General features: G+C 48.1%; 1 protein-coding gene across 7 annotated transcripts in view; it reads right to left on the bottom strand.

Annotated features, from left to right (window-relative positions):
- CTIF (cap binding complex dependent translation initiation factor) overlaps nucleotides 1-17663 on the bottom strand; it is a 352990-nt gene that overhangs the window by 16522 nt on the left and 318805 nt on the right. For 6 of the 7 annotated variants that reach the window (XM_054032222.1, XM_054032218.1, XM_054032221.1 and 3 more), the window contains one exon: nucleotides 2622-2675. The exons of the other annotated variant lie outside the window; for it this stretch is intronic. In XM_054032222.1, coding sequence (XP_053888197.1) covers nucleotides 2622-2675 — 54 coding nt within the window. The remainder of the gene's footprint in view (nucleotides 1-2621; nucleotides 2676-17663) is intronic. 7 annotated transcript variants of the gene reach the window in all.

Consider the following 17663-nt stretch of genomic DNA (forward strand, 5'->3'; position numbering starts at 1 on the left):
TAGAAAAACTGGACGTGCACAAGTCCATGGGGCCGGATGCGCTGCATCCGAGGGTGCTAAAGGAGTTGGCGGGTGAGATTGCAGAGCCATTAGCCATTATTTTTGAAAACTCATGGCGATCGGGGGAGGTCCCAGATGACTGGAAAAAGGCTAATGTAGTGCCCATCTTTAAAAAAGGGAAGAAGGAGGATCCGGGGAACTACAGGCCAGTCAGCCTCACCTCAGTCCCTGGAAAAATCATGGAGCAGGTCCTCAAGGAATCAATTATGAAACATTTAGAGGAGAGGAAAGTGATCAGGAACAGTCAGCATGGATTCACGAAGGGGAAGTCGTGCCTGACTAACCTAATTGCCTTCTATGATGAGATAACTGGCTCTGTGGATGAGGGGAAAGCAGTGGATGTGTTATTCCTTGACTTTAGCAAAGCTTTTGATACTGTCTCCCACAGTATTCTTGCCACCAAGTTAAAGAAGTATGGGCTGGATGAATGGACTGTAAGGTGGATAGAAAGCTGGCTAGATCATCGGGCTCAACGGGTAGTGATCAATGGCTCCATGTCTAGTTGGCAGCCGGTTTCAAGTGGAGTGCCCCAAGGGTCGGTCCTGGGGCCGGTTTTGTTTAATATCTTTATTAATGATCTGGAGGATGGTGTGGACTGCACTCTCAGCAAGTTTGCAGATGACACTAAACTAGGAGGCGTGGTAGATACACTAGAGGGTAGGGATAGGATACAGAGGGACCTAGACAAATTAGAGGATTGGGCAGAAAAAAACCTGATGAGGTTCAACAAGGACAAGTGCAGAGTCCTGCACTTAGGACGGAAGAATCCCATGCACTGCTACAGACTAGGGACCGAATGGCTAGGTAGCAGTTCTGCTGAAAAGGACCTAGGGGTCACAGTGGATATGAAGCTGGATATGAGTCAACAGTGTGCTCTTGTTGCCAAGAAGGCTAACGGCATTTTGGGCTGTATAAGTAGGGGCATTGCCAGCAGATCGAGGAACGTGATCGTTCCCCTTTATTCGACATTGGTGAGGCCTCATCTGGAATACTGTGTCCAGTTTTGGTCCCCACACTACAAGAAGGATGTGGAAAAATTGGAAAGAGTCCAGCGGAGGGCAACAAAAATGATTAGGGGTCTGGAGCACATGACTTATGAGGAGAGGCTGAGAGAACTGGGATTGTTTAGTCTCCAGAAGAGAAGAATGAGGGGGGATTTGATAGCAGCCTTCAACTACCTGAAGGGGGGTTCCAAAGAGGATGGAGCTCGGCTGTTCTCAGTGGTGGCAGATGACAGAACAAGGAGCAATGGTCTCAAGTTGCAGTGGGGGAGGTCCAGGTTGGATATCAGGAAAAACTATTTCACTAGGAGGGTGGTGAAACACTGGAATGCGTTACCTAGGGAGGTGGTGGAGTCTCCTTCCTTGGAGGTTTTTAAGGCCCGGCTTGACAAAGCCCTGGCTGGGATGATTTAGCTGGGAATTGGTCCTGCTTTGAGCAGGGGGTTGGACTAGATGACCTCTTGAGGTCCCTTCCAACTCTGATATTCTATGATTCTATGATAAGAACTATGGGGGACTGAATGGGGGAGGGAAAGGGAAAGAAAATCCTCAGCAATTGAAAATAAATCAGGGCAGTAAGAGGAATGTCAGTCTTTGAGCGGAAAGTGTCCTGTGTCATATAGGAGCCTGGGGAAAAGAGTTGTAGCCCTATCTTAAGACGTTTTAACATCTCGACGGGGGACCAAGTTCTAGCAAGATTCCACTGTGAGCAGTAGATGGGACCTTAAATGGATTTTGTAACCACGTCCAAAGCTTTAGCCTGGTTACTGAGCCCTGGAAAAGTCCTGTTTAGATGGGAGATTGGAATTGCATTGGAAGTGAGACAGGGAACAACTGGGTTATATCTAGGTCCCCTGACCCAATTTGATTTGTGCTGCAAAGAGGAACTCAATACTTCACCCTTGTGGTCATTAGGTGGTTAGGACATTAACTTAACATTTCACTTGTATAACGGCCCTTCCAGGAGCTCAGAGCCAGCACACACTGGGCTGGGCACTTGCTCAGTACTGACTCATGTTGAATCGCCAGTGTTATTTCAGATATTCCCCACCTAATACTGGCCTGCCCTGACTATACATAGCTTGTGATGGGACCATAACACAAAGCAATAAGGCTGCAGAGTGTAGTTTGCTATATTCAAATATAATGAAACAGACACACTCATAATGGTAATACCCTTTTCACAGAAAAGGAGTTGTGGGATTTTTGATGATCCTAGGTGGTCAGGAGCTTGGTTTCACACCTTGGCCTTGGGTCATATGTAGTACAAGGCTGTGGGACTGACATTGTGGTCCCTCTTGAGAACTTTCATTTTGGTTGCAGTGTCCCTCAAATAAACAAACAAATTAAAAAAGTAAATATAAAAAAGAGGGCCTGATTCTCCACTCCTTGCCCTCCTGTCACCATTTACCTCTGCGCAGAACAAGTGCAAAGGGGGGGCTGCAAACACCACCGTTCTGATTTTACAACCACTTGGAACAGGTGTAAACAATGACACAAGGTGCAAAGCTGTGAGGAATTTGGCTCAGAATATCTGAGGTCCCAACAGCCCCTTCATACCTCCATGGAACAGCAAAGGACAGCATCTTCTTTCACATCCTGAGATTGCAACAACTGCAAGAGAGAGAGAAAAAGAGGCAGCCGGTTATTAAAGCATGCCTTGTTTCTACCGCATTATAATCCCTCCCCTACCAAACTGCTCCTTCCATGTTTTAACCTGTGTTCGCTTTCCTCACAGCCACAGCAGGGAAAAGAAGAAAGTGGAGGGGAAAAAGGAAAGATGTCTCTGGTGTGAATGAAGAGAAACAAGGCCAGAATGCAGCATTTCCACTGATGAGATCAAGGAAGCAGAGCAGAACATGCATAGTAGATAATAACTTTCAAGGGAAATGTTAAGTATATAGTGAGAGTTTTTATGACGTAGGTAACTGTACACAAGGAAATGCACTGAGTCCCACCAAGTCATTTCACAAACATAGGAGTATGGGGGTCCCTGATAGGTATGGTAGGCGTTCTTCAAAGGCCGCTTCAGAAATCATCATTCACCACAGCTCTGCTCCAAACTGAATTAACAAATTTGTCACTTGTTATTTACAATTCAGACCAATGAATAAACTCCGGTACTGATCAGTTGTCTGTGCCCTCTGTCCTTTTGAAGCCCCGGAAAATCTTCTCTCAGACCTCAATGCAGGCTTCCTTTTCATAAGTCACAGAGCCTGACGTTCTTGCAGTTAGGTCTCATCGCCACCCCCTCAGCAGCCTGGACCCCCATCATCTCTGATGGACCAATCTCTGGAGACACCTTTCCTGGCAAACTCAGACCAAACCAATTCCAGCTGGCCAGTCTCCACACTCCGTTCTCCAGCCGGCCTCCTCCCACTGCTGACTTTCAAACAAACATTCTAGGGTGGCTCCTGGCAACCGGTACAAAGTGAGCCGCAGTGAATCTTAGAGCCTGTCTGGACACACTTGGACTTGGACTCTTTAAAAATAGCTGTGTAGATGCTGCTGCTTGGGCTCTAAAGAAGAGGGGTAAGTTTCAGAGCCCCTGTAAAAAGGGATGGATAGCTCAGTGGTTTGAGCATTAACCTCCTAAAACCAGCATTGTGAGTTCAATCCTTGAGGGGGCCATTTAGGGATCTAGGGCAAAAAATCTGTCTGGGGATTGGTCCTGCTTTGAGCAGGGAATTGGACTAGACGACTTCCTGAGGTCCCTTCCAACCCTGATAGTCTAATATCTACACAGCTCCTTTTACTGCAGTAGCCCAAGTCTGTCGACCTGGGCTGAGACTTGCAGCCGTGGACTGTGTAGACACACTCTTAGAGGTTTCAAATCACTATTTCACTTCCACCCACATATTTTACTTCCCACATATCTCAAACCTAAAATAATCTAAAGGCAATACATTTCCTAACATTCTCCCACAACTTGTCTACACGCAGAAGTTGCACCAGTTTTACTTAAGTCAGTTTAAAAGGTGATTTTGTTTAAGCTGTGCAAGCCCTCGCATGGGCAAACTTACACCGGTTTGAAATAGGTTACGTTGGGTAAGTATGCACAAAGGATACATCTACACTGCAGCTGGAAGGGTAATTTCCAGCTTGGGTAGGTGAACACACGCTCGCTTTGATTGAGCTACTGCACTAAAAATAGTAGCGTAGTTGTAGTGGCATGGGCAGAGGTACAGGATAGCTGCCGAGTTCGCACCCAGGGTCTTGGATGTAATTGTACTCTGGTAACTAGGCCGGGCTACCGAGACTACACTGCAATTTTTAGTGCGCTAGCCCGTGCTGGAAATTACAGCTTCAGCTGCAGTGTAGACGTAGCCAAAGTTGCCCTGGGTTAACTAAGTTGGTTTAACATCACATCTTGAGTTAAACCAGGTTTAACTTTGTGTTTAGACACATGCTGAAGCCAACAAACTCATGTCAGCATAAACTCGTCATCATATCTTACTTTTCCCCCACTCCTATCTTTTTGCCCTTTGCTGGCTTTTAATTACATTCATTTTTGTTTCTGGTGTTTAAGTGCGACTGACGTAAGGTGAAAGCGCTTATGAAATCACAGTCGTACTTGTGGTGTAGACACTGTCTTAGTTAGCAAATCGGTTGGAGATGCATGAGCTGGGATAGGATCCAATGTTGGCTCTGTGGTGGCTTCTAGAAGTGAGGTGAGAAAAAGGAGCAAAGATGCTGGGAAAGAAAATGCTATTCTTCTACCGTCACTCTCCTGACCATAACTGCACCTTCAGTGTGCTGGGGTGGGGGTGGGAGGATTAGGGCAAAGGCACCAGTTGTCTGGCACTGCTGCCCTATCACCACTCTGATGATGGGGGTATAGGTGCTGGAACTAGGGGAGCTGCCGCATCCCCTGGCTTGAAGTGGATCCCATCATATACAGGGTTTACAATTTGGTTCAATGGCTCTCAGCATCCACACTGTACAAATTGTTCCAGCACCCTGGATGTGGGAGAGGACGGAGGTACAAAAGCCCATCTCACTTCTTCTGTCATGGAGCATTCATGCATGAAGAAGCAGTTGCATTGTGGGGCAGAGGGAATCTCCTGCATTGCCCGTGAAGAGCACACACCCTATCCTAGGAAAGCTGCTTCTCACACATGCAGTGGAAACGACAGTCTCACTGCAGAAGTTAAGAAGAGCTGAGGGGCAGAGCTCAGTCTTCCAATCAGCTCCCAACCTCAGCTCCTATTGAGGCCAACTCTGCCCTCATCAGCCACTCACAGCACTCATCAACTTTCTCTGGGGAGTGGCTTCACGTAGGTGTGTGCGTGCACACACTGTGGAGGGATTGGGGCAGGATTTCTGAGGGACAGACATACAACCACTTTGTGAGGGTATCTAGAGGAGTGATACATTGTGGAGCATGTATGGGAGGGGAGAGACGCTTCTGGGGGAACGTGAGGAAACACTCATTGTGAGGGCACCTGAGAGACAGGGATGTTTCTGGGGTGGATGGGAAACATGGAAAAGAGGAGGGAGAGATGGATTTACAGCTAGAGAGGGAGGAAGGAAAACAGAGGAGAAGGAGGAAGCAGCTGCTGAGGGAAGACAGCAAGCATACACTCTGGACCAGGCCATGGCCATCAACCAGTTTAGGCTTGAAATTAGACAAAGGTTTCTAAACATCAGAGGAGTGAAGTTCCAAGGGGAACAGTGGGGGCAAAAAACCTACCTGGCTTCAAGACTGAACTTGATAAGTTTATGGAGGGAGTGGTGTGACTGCCCACAATGGCATGTAGCCAATCTGCGAATGGTAGTAGCATTGGCTGGCGATGGGACATTACATGGGGAGGGCTCTGAGTTACTACAGATAATTCTATCCTGATGTCTGGCTGTTGGGTCTTGCCAAAATGCTCAGGGTCCAACTGACCGCCATATTTGGGGTCAGGAAGGAATTTGGCAGAGACCCTGCCTCACACTGGCAGAGACCTCAGGGTGGTTATTTTGCCTTCCTCTGCAGCCTGGGTCACAAGTCACGTACAGGTTTGAACTAGTGGAAATGGTGGATTCTCTGTAACCTGAAGTCTTCAAATCATGATCTGAGGACTTCAGAGGTTATGGGTCTATTACAGGAATAGGTGGGTGAGGTTCTGTGGCCTCCAAAATGCAGGAAGTTAAACTAGATGATCACATTGGTCCCTTCTGGCCTATGTGTCTATTAGCTGGGAGCTCAGGAAGACTAGGGGTTTGGAAGAACATTTTGGGCCCATCTGCACTGGCCTCCCAGCTGTCTTCAAAGACCAGATTTATACATGGCTTCTGCTAATCCTGCTTACCACCATGAGGAGGGGCAGACAGTTGGTCAGTCTGATGTGGGTCAGACCAAGGTTGGTCTTGTGGCCAAAGCCCTGGACTGAGACACAGTCTAGTGCATTCTTTTAAAATACTGTTTTGGCCCAGCTGGCTTAACAGTGTGGTAAATCCCTCTAGTGGGAATTGTGTTTAAAGCCAGTTTATAAACATGGCTGTGAAGCTAGTGTAAACACAGCCATTAGACAGGTGGGAAGGAACAGCGTAGAGTAAAGGTAGTGATGAACGGGGGCCCTTTCAAATGCTGCTCCATGGAGAAGGGACGGATGGGGTAAGAGAGGGGGCTCTTCCCGGCTGCTATCATAACAAGCTAATAATAAACATGGAGCATTTAAACAGTGATGGGGTCCTGCCTCCTCTGGAGATGTGTTTTCAAAAGCAGTTTTCATAGAATCATAGGCTTAGAAGGGATCGCAAAGGCCATCTAGTCTAACCCTGTGTGAAGGTGCAGGAGTTTAGTCACATTACGCCCTGTCTGCACTGGGGGCTGGACTGTGCTAGACGAAACCATTTCTAAAATGGGTGATTTGTGTAGCACAGGGCTGAATCAATGCCTCCCGTGCTAGCTTAGATGGCTGCGCATAAGCCTCCCTGCCGACGGAAATAACAGATCTCTAAGCTACTTCTCAAACCTAAGGGGGCTAAACTGGCTGACACACCTCATATGTGCATGCAAGGGCTGCTGGCTGGTTAGGTCTGTGCAGGTTGGGGCTATAGAGCTCAGGGCCAGGGATTTTGTTATTTGGCCAGTGATTTTGTAACCCTTTTCAAAGGAATGTTATTCTGATGCTCACTATGCTTCTCCCTTTGTCTCCCTGAGTGTCCTCGGCATAGGAGAAGAGTCCGTGAGGCTGGCGCCCCTGCTAGACTACACCCTTTGAGTGGCTCCTATGCACCGGCAGGCTGGCATGGCTGCCAACAATCGTGTTACCCTCGCTGCCTGCCTCTGCAGCCCTGGGGGATCTCTTCTGTATCTACCCTTGGCTCCAAGGCTCCAGCGCTGAACGGCGTAAGAGCCATCTCCTGAATTCCCATGGCATGTGTGACACCCAGTCCCAGCGGGAAATCCAGTCAATGGAAGTCACATGCATGCAGAGGGCACAGTTTGACCCTGAGGTAATGAAGTTTGAACCATTCAGCTGCTGTTGGAATTGCAACTTTGAAGTGTCTGGCTTCTGAGTGATCAAAGTCTCAACCTAATTAATTGCATTAGCAGTTTAATGTATTTTATCCAAATATATTATTTATGCCTATTATGTAAGCACCCCTCCTACATTATAATTATGATCTATATTTAAAAATTTATAACTCCACACTGTAGATCGGAGTGGGCAAACTTTTTGGCCTGAGGGCCACATCGGGTTTCTGAAATTGTATGGAGGGCCGGTTAGGGGAGGCTGTGCCAGACATGGTCCGGCTCCCACCCTCTATCCGACCCCCTCCCCCTGCTTCTCACCCCCTGATGCTCCCCCCCCCCCAGGACTCCTGCCCCATCCAACCCCCGTAGTTCCCTGTCCCCTGACCGCCCCTGGACCTCCCTGCCCCGACTGTCCCCCGCCGCCACATCCAATCCCCCCCACTCATTCCTGACTGCTTCCCTGGGAACCCTGCCCCATCCACTCCTCCCTGTCCCCTGACTACCCCCAGAACCTCCGCCCCGACTGCCTCCCACCGTCCCATCCAACTCCCCCTTTCATTCCTGACTGCCCCCCTGGGAACCCTGCTCCATCCACCCCTCCCTGTCCCCTGACTGCCCCCGGAATTCCAGCCCCTGACTGCCCCCTGCCGCCCCATCCAACCCCCCTCTCCTTCCTGACTGCTCCCCCAGGACCCTTGCCCCCATTCAACCCCCCTGTTCCCCGTGCTCTGACCACCCCGACCCCTATCCACACCTCCGCCCCCTGACCACCACCCCGAACTCCCCTGCCCTCTATCCAACCACTCTCCCCCCCGCTCCCTGCCCCCATACCACGCTGCCTGGGGCACCGGGGGCTGGTGCCGCTACAATCACGCCGCCCAGAGCACCAGGACAGGCAGCGGCGCCGTCCGGCTGGAGCCAGCCACGCCACCGCGCAGCACAGAGCACCGGGTCAGGCAGAGGCTCGTCAGCTGCGCTGCTCCAGAAGCTCGCAGCCCCACTGCCCAGAGCATTGCGACCGCAGTGCAGTGAGCTAAGGCTGTGGGGGAGGGGGGACAGCAGGGGAGGGGCCGGGGGCTAGCCTCCCGGGCCAGGAGATCAGGGGCCGGTCAGGAGGATCCCGCGGGCCGGATGTGGCCCGCGGGCCATAGTTTGCCCACCTCTGCTGTATATGCTATATTTGCAGAAATACTACCACAGAAATCAGTCGTCTTTCCAAAACAGCCACTCACATCTATCAGGACAGCTACAAAATGTGGAAGAAGGAGCTTAACAGAGTAGAGAAGACAGAGTAACGGGGAGGAGGAGCGAGAGGGAGACAACAGCATGGGTGAGAGGAGACTCACACAGTTCTCTATCTAACCTGTAATCATCCCCTGGAGGCTTGAACTGTCCAAGGGAAAACTTCCTTTTGCTCCTGAGTCAGTTCCTCATCTCAAGAAAAGCCATGGAATGAGAGAAGCGGTGCTGGCTGGAGAGTAGACAAAGAGTCTACTTGATTTCCTAACAGGAGGAGCCGCATGCCAGAATCTGCCTGACTGGTAGGATCATACCCAACCTTTGTTGCGAAAGGATTCTCACTTTTGCTCAGGGTTTCTGGTGCTAACAGCTTAATAGGCTGGAAGGAGACACCCCAAAAACACTAATTCAGATCTCCGGAAGGGAGGGCTCCTGCTTTCAAATTTCTGTATTCCTGTGACAGATACAGCGTATGTCAATCTGTTTGGGAAGGCTGGCATGTCTGGATGGTCTCAGGGGGTTACATGTTTTCATGAACAAATGAAAATAAACTTTATAGGCTCTCTTCCTGGAAATAATGTGTGCTGCGTGGTAAGAGTGATTTCATGGGAGCTGTAATGCATTTTTCCTAGAATTCATTAATCTTTGCACTCAAATGGTTCACAATTTCTTTTACAAAGTAGTCCAGGAAAAGATGCTTTACATCGACATTTTTGTGTGCGGCAAAGAAGCAAAACCAAATATGTGTCTGGCATGTGGAGATGACAAACTGCCATTTGTGCCAGTAGATGCTCCCGGAGCACAAGCAGCCTTGAGTCCGTGCCAGTGTTCTTACCATCCACTTTGGGAGAAGACAACCTATTTCTTTCAAAAACTGAAAGCATGTCCACCCTAGTGGTGGTATCTTTCATCAAAGGAATCTCAAGTGACTTACAAATGCAGCTGAAGTCTTACTGTATCCCTAGGAGGATAGGGAAGTATTGTTATTTTCATGTTACAGAGGTAAACCGAGGCACAGAGCAGTTAAATGTCTTGCTCAGTGTTATCCGAGACACTAGCACCATGAACAGAATCTACGGACCCTGACGCACAGTCCCATGTTCTTATCACTAGACCACATTCTGTATGAAGTAGGGATACGTGAACATTTAAACGTATTGTTTAATTCCATTCTTTCTGTCAAACAGAGCAGGAACCGTTTTAAGTCCAGAGGCGTAAACTACACTGCATGCTTATTGACATTATTCCTGAAGGCACAGTGCTAATTACTAGAGCTGGGTAAAATATTTCATGCACAAGAAAAAAAAAAATCAACATTTGCCACAAAGTTTCTAACAACACACAATGGGTCTGATGTAAAAACATAGATAGAAAGATACATTTTTCATCTCCATGAACTTGCCATTCAAACTGGGCACAACATTTTGCACCCACCCAGACAACCATGAACATTTCAGCATGTTTCAAAATTATTTATACTGTGGAGGTCAAATTGACTGAAGTCAATGATATTTCTTCTGGTTCCCCAACTGGCTGAAGCTCCCCTGTGTGCTAGCAAAAGCCACTAAGGATATGTCTACACTGCGGCTGGGACCGAACCTCCCAGTCCTGGTCCTCAGACTTGTGTTAGCGGGACTCAAGTCTCAATGTTACAACAACATGCATGCAGCTCTTTTTAGTGCACTAGTGCGAGCCCTGCTAGCACAAGTCTGTGGGGCCCAGGCTGGGAAGCTCCCTCCCAGATGCAGTGTAGCCAAACCCATGACTATTTCTACAAAGGAGGGGCTGCCCTTTGTGTGCTCACTCCAAGTCAGGCAGGGGAACCCTCTTCCCCCCACCCCCCAATACCAGTGGTCTGTTATTTTTCCAGGGGCCATTTGCCTAGCGACCACTGCAAGACTTTATAGGGTCATATGCCTGTGCCCTGATTTCTGAGAGCCAGCAGTGCATGTGGGAGGATCAGGTACTTAACTGAGCCAATGGGAATCGTTACAACTCCAGTTTTTATTGTCACAAGACAAGGGATGATGAAAACAGGCAAGTGGGGGCAAATTGCACAGTGCAAACCAGGATGCGGGGGATGAGTAACACCCTACCAGCTAATCCAGTTTAAAGACTTCCACAGTCTGTACCAATTTGGGATCGGTTTGGAAATGTTAGTGCTCTCCCTACCAAGGCATCAGAAGGTCGAGGAGCCTGCTCCTTGCTCCCACTGAAGCCAATGACAAACTGCCATTAATTTCAAGGGGAACAGGATCAAACCCAATTCCTCTAATGGGATGTTTGACTTGGTGCTAGGGCAGTGAGCGAAGAGAGGTACAGTGGTCATGGGGCTTAGTGCTTCTGAGACATTACTGTGCCTTAGGCAAAACAAGGGACCACTGGGAATCACTACCTTTGGGGGACCATGCTCTTGTGTCGTCACAGGAACTGCCCCGATTTCCCCCACTAGCAGCAGCAGGTCCGCAGAGCAATGCAACTCACCACTCAACTCTGATTATCCCTGAGGCTGCAGAACAAATTACGATAGCTTTTTGGAGCCCCCCCGCCACACACCCTGCTGAGCTGCGTGCGTGTGTGTGTGTGTGCGTACACGTATGAGCCATCCAGACTTCTTCCTGCCTGTCTGAAGCCATAATGACCACTAACCCTGGGAGCAGAGGATGTGATCTCATCTTAAGGGCCCAGGGAAATAAAAAACATGGAAAGAAAATATAGAGAGAAACCATCGCAGTTGATTGCATAGGGCCCCGCCCAGGCTGCAGGACATTCCTGAATCTTGTAAGAGTGCATGGTGGCTGATGGAAACTGCAAATCGTTGTTTGCCTGGTATGAAGGGTGAAAAATGAAAACAAAGCCACCTGAGGAGTAAAGACAATCCCGTGAAGTGTCATCTAGCTTCACTTATCTGCTGAGAGTACTTCCTCTCCATTCTGAATGAGACATGAATGCCACTCTTCCTCCGTGAGCAGATGGAAAGGCAATCTGGCCACACTCTCCCTCTCATGCTCCTTGTTTGAGGCCAAATTCTGCTTTCACTGACACTGGTGGAAATCCACCCAAGTCAATGGAATTTCTCTGGGCTTGGTTTTGATCTACATGAAACCCGTGCAAATCAAGAGTAACATCATTAAGTCAAGAGTTACACAAAAAGCATGAAACTGGTGGAAGTGGTTGACAAAAATCAGGCTCTCTGGAATGACAATGGTGTAATGGGAGCAGCATTTGGACCTTGATAACTGTATCTTTTGCACCAGGGCTACTTACTTGGTCAATCTTCATAGTTAAAAAAATGTCATTGTTATTACACTACTTAATGGATGGGATTAAATACCTTTCTAAGATTATGTGATCCTGGACACAAAACATTACACAGTGCAACTGGGACCAAAAATATCACAGAACCTTCTGCAACTGAATCTCTGTTATCTCCCCCTACCCAGAATCTGAGGTGAGACAGATTCCGAACTCTGTTCTCTATCTTGCCCCTGCCTAAAATTAGAGAATAAGATTATGCATTTAAATATTGATGTAAAATTATTGAGTCTGCACTGTACATTTATATGTCAAAGAGACACAAGTTCCCTGCCCTGAAGAGCTTTAGGATCTAAATAAGACAACCACAGACCAAGACAGGCAACAAACAATACTTTAAGAGAGAGAGATGATGAATGAGGAGGAAGGAGATGACACACAAATCTACCCCTCCACCTCTTCCACCAGACTGAAGAGGACAGGAGAACTCGGAGGTGATTTTTACCCATCCTGGTCCACGATGCAGGCTCTTGATGTCTACCTCTAGCAATCTCTAGCCTACTGATTCAAGCTAGGCACAGAGTTTTGAGCTCCTGGAACCTGCCAGTGTCAGAGTAACGCACAGCTCCAGGACAAACAGGTAGTGGAGGAGGAAGGTTTTTGAATTGGAAAGATTTTTTTAATGTACTGAATATGCCTCCAAAGTGCTAAAGAAGTCTCCCTGTGAAACTTTAAAGCACCGCAGCTAGCAGCCATGTACAGAGTTGAATTGTGGCACTGGGATTTCTTGGTTGCCAAATCTCCATAAATTATTATCAATACTAAATGCTAAAAATTAGGCTCTGTAAGGGCACAGTCATATAATAAAAGTGTATGTAGTGGAAGAAGAGCGACAACAATTACTGTCTCTTAAGCTGCCTGGCTGGAATATCTGATGCCCCTTCCCTGACTGTTCCCCACAGCCTTCCCGCGCTTCTTACAAACTTCTGTTACAATGCACTGCTGTGTCAGGGAGACAAGGACAAGTCTAAAGGGACCTTCACTGTTAACAGAAAGTGGCATGTAAAACATTAAAGTTTGAAGACATCCCTGCTAGGAGTTGGGCTGTGGCATTCACGCCATGGAGAATAAAATCTCCCACAGCTCTGAGACAGGGTGAACAGATGGTCAAAGGGGAAAGCCAGGACACAAGCTGCTGGGGTGGGGAGAGTTTTGGAGACTGGGCTGGGGGAAGGGGGGAGAAGGAAGTGAGCAAAGGAAGGTTTGGCCGGGAAGGGAGGGGTGGAAGGGAGTGAAGGTAGTTCACTCCCCACTTGTCAGCCAAGCCACCTCTTTTCCCTTTCTCCACACACCGAATAAAGACCAGGGACTTTACCCCTCCCTCGTCACCCTCTTTAGTCTTTTCCCCCGGGCTCACTCTATCCACAGGCCCAGCTTGGCTGTACTTGTGACTCTCTCCTGCTCCAGTCTTACGGTCTTTCTTTTTCTTTTTCTAGATTTTACATTCTCCTCCTTTTCCTTCTCTGTTCTTATATCTTCTGTGCTTTTGTCTTCTCCTTTTCCTTTCCCTCACACCCCTCTCTTCTTGTTCCACCTGTCTGCCTCCCTCCAGCCCTCAATCTGCTTCCCTTTTGCCATTTCCCTTTGGAGCGCTCACTGCCCCCCCCTCCCCCCCCCCCCCCACACACAGGCAGTGTAATGCTCATTAACTCCTCTCTCTCTGTGTCTCTCTCTCATTCATTCCTTTGTCTCCTTCCTTTCCCCCTAAAAACAGCCTCCATTGTCTCCACACCTCCTGCCACAATCTGGTGCTCACCCCTGGTGCAGGTGAGGTGGGGAGAAGCCAGGATGCCAACGAAGGCTGGGTCTGTGGCAATGTGCATATGGTAGAAATGCAGTGGAGGTGCCTGCTGCCTTGCTCATCACTTGGAACAATGCAGAAGTGACCTGCTGAGGATGGCTGGGTCCAGGTCTCACGCAGAGGGCAGGAATCAGGGTGGTGACAGTCCTGGTGGGAGAGCAGCCCTTAAGGTGCATAAACAGTCAGCCAGCCGGCTATCAGTTTCACTGGCCAGAAGCTTTGTTAGGATGCCAAAGGCCACAGGGATTTCGAGGAACTGGGACAAAACACTAATTTTTGTAAAACAGACTGGGGTACCAGGAATAGCACTGGAAGGGAGACATTGCTGGTTTTCAGATACAAGCCACCCTACAGAGGCTTCATGCAAGCAAACAGATATTGCAAATATCTATTTCCTCCCCCTTTGGATGAAGGTGTCTGATTTTTTTTCCCTACAGAGAGGGCCTGATTCTGATCTCAAGTGCTCTGAGGTGCATCTCCACTGAAGTGTATGGAATAACTGGCGTAAAAGCAGTGTGAAGTAAAAGTCACGCTCCGCCCAAGTCTTTCATGCTACAATATACAGAGGCAAATTCTGTCTCATTCTATTACTAGAAGAAAAATCTTAGAATCCTATTGTCTTATTATACTGCCAAAGACCCTCATTAGTCTCAAAGGGTTGATTTTTTTAAAATGTGAAAGATTTAAAAAATACAAGGACAACCCAACACTTTAAAAGCTGCAATTTTCTTCCCCAAACAGCACCGCTCTCCAAGCCTTCTGACAGAAGCTGGGAAGGGTCTTCTCCAGTTGTCCTCTAAGGAAGACAGTGAAAAGACGGTGTCCTCTGGGCTTTTAGACATTAATTACCAAGTTAGAATATTTTTCTAAATTACAGAGTGTGGCCCCAGGAGATAACAGTAACTAAGAGGAGGGAGGGAAAAGGATGAAGTCTACAAAAAAGAACTAGATAAGGTCATGGAGGATAGATTTATCAATGGTTATTAGCCAGGATGGGCAGGGATGGTGTCCCTAGCTTCTGTTTGCCAGAAACTGGGAATGGGCAACGGGATGGATCACTTAAGGATTCCGTGTTTTGTTCATTCTCTCTGAAGCACCTGGCATTGGCCACTGTCGCTAGACAGGATACTGGGCTAGATGGACCTTTGGTCTGATCCAGTATGGCCGTTCTTATGTTCAAATGACACCACAGACTCAGGCACAGGGGAAAGGCAATTAGACAAGGAGTATTATCCTCTATATCCATCACCAGGGGCTCATACTTAACAGCCTGTACCATAGGCAGTGAAGCAATGGGTTAACGCCAGTACTTTAACTGAGACTGAAATGGAATGGTCTCTGCCAACCAGACTACAGGGATGATTCACAATTGCAAATATGTAATCTCCTACTCACTGATTGGCTGTGAGGTCTGCTCTCTCCATAATCATTGGATGATTACTCATCAATAATGGTGGTGTGTAAATCCTTGTATGCTGATCAACTGAGGGTCGTTCATGCCCACTCAGAGGCAGAGTTTTGGACAATCACTGCAGAGTTATTTCATTTAAAAAAATGCTCAAAGCACGCAATGTTAATCCCCCAGGTGGTCTCGAACCTCCCACTCCTGTGCAAGATTTTTAGGAAGGCAGCAAAGAGATTCCAATGGCACCTAGCCTCTGCCAATCTCCTTAAACCTCTGAGTCTGGCTTCAGGATAAATCATAGCACAGAAACAACCCTGGTTGCATTTGGACATCCTCCTTGAGGACAGAGAGAAGGCAGTGATACTCAGCCATTCGATACTGCTAATCCATCTGCAGCTGTTGATGGAGTGACACTGAGCTGGCTACCATCTTTCCATTCCATCCGTTCCCAGTGAATCATGGGCAGCCGCCCAGGCTCACTTAAAGCTTTGTCTTGTGGAGTCTCACAGGACTCAGTCCTGACGCTGCCCTTCTTTAATGTCTATGTACAACCGTTAGGTGATATGGGGAGCAAAACAGGCTACTTCACCGCCAGATAGGCCCAAAACATACAGTTCTGTGCAGTCTCTCAGGGCAGAAAGGACCCCATGAAAAACTGTTGCCTCAAACTGAACCCAAGACAGACTAAAGCTGTGATAGTTGACAGAAGGACATTATTATTTATATTACTGAAGCACCAAGAGGCCCCAAATGAGATCCCATTACACTAGGCACATGGTATGAAACTGTCCCTGCCTTAAAGGGCTTACAGTCTAAATAGACAAGACAGACGATGGGCAGCAGATAGGAAATACTATTACCCACGTTACAGGTGGGGAAAAAAGCATAGGCAGGTTAAGTGATTGGCCCATCGTCTAAACACAGATCTCCTGGATCCCAGCCCTGTGCCTTAACCACAGCACCGTCTCTCCTCTCTTCCTACTTCAAGGAGCTGCTGAACATCTCCCATCCTGAAACTCAGGATTGCCACCAGGACTGTGAAGCAATCGCTTTCTAGTCTGTTTATTAGCAGGTCAACATACAAAATAACATGGTAAATCTATGGAGAGCTGCTCTTCCCGCACACACCCTGTCTACCTGCTCCCCAGGCACTAATACGAAAGGACAAAACTGGCTTAAACTACCGATTCCTGCTCCACCGAAACCCTGGGAAAAACTGCACGAGCCTGATCCTGAGGGATGTTGAGCACCCACAAGTCTCCGCTGATGTCATTACACGGCATCTCTTTGGGGATCAGGCTTTTACTCTGCATTTCCCACAGGTGTGATGTCGTCGCCCTTCTCCTGCTTCAACCAGGCAAGCAAGGGCTGGATTCAATCTGGTTGCTGGAATTAAAGGAAAAACGTAGGTATAGGTGAGGGGAACTACTTGAGTTCCCTCCTGACCGCCCAGCTTGAGGGGTAACTAATCTGTACCCGTCAGGTGGAAATTCTGCCATGTGAGAGACAGCATGGTCCCCTGGACTGGGTGCTGGGCTCAGGAGACAGTGATTCTAACCTGGCTCAGCCATTGTGCTGCTGTGCATCTTCAGCAAATCATTTAGCCTCTTTCCTTTCGTCCCCATCAGCCGTCTTACCTATGTAGAATGTTGGCTCTTTGGGGCAGGGCTTGAGTTCTTACTGTGTGTTTGTACAGTGCCTAGCACAATGGAATCCCAATATTGGTTGGGGCCTCTAGGTGCTACTGGAATATAAGCTAGAATAATTCCCCTTTGCTGGTCATCAGTCTCCCTGCCTCTCATGCCATCTGTTTCCATTGTTCCTATTTTATGATCATTCTGAAAGAGTTCCATAGCCACAAAGGAACAGAAACACAGCGGTGCTACACGAAGCCAACCCCCTTTGGATGTGCTCCTGTTTTAAAAGGTTTTCTTTTTTTTTTTTAATAGGAAACAGAAAGAGGCAGGTGGCAGAATTTAGAAAAGTGGACATTTAAGGCCAGTTGAGTTGCATTTGCAATGCCAGGGCAGAATTTGACCCTGAATTTGTCTCTTCATTGGTGCAAGACCAGAAATTAGAACACTAACCTCAGTTATCCTGGGAAGGATGAGGGGGAGACGGGATATGCCCCCACCATGGTACTCTGGGAACTGTGTGTGTGAGAGAAAGATCATTTGTTGCAGCCTTGTGAATTATAGTTACTTTAAATTAGGCGGATGAAAGGGGGACAATTGTACCAGGCTCCAAGCTCAAGGGAGTCCCCAAAACATCTGTAACTGGGGTGAAATGGAAGGCCGTGGGGCCCCAATGAACATGACGTACCAAGGCCCCAGAGTTCTCTCAAAAGGCCTAATCATTGGGCTTTCTGAGCAA

This window comes from Malaclemys terrapin, chromosome 6, assembly GCF_027887155.1.
Source record: "Malaclemys terrapin pileata isolate rMalTer1 chromosome 6, rMalTer1.hap1, whole genome shotgun sequence".
In the NCBI taxonomy this organism is placed as follows: domain Eukaryota; kingdom Metazoa; phylum Chordata; order Testudines; family Emydidae; genus Malaclemys; species Malaclemys terrapin.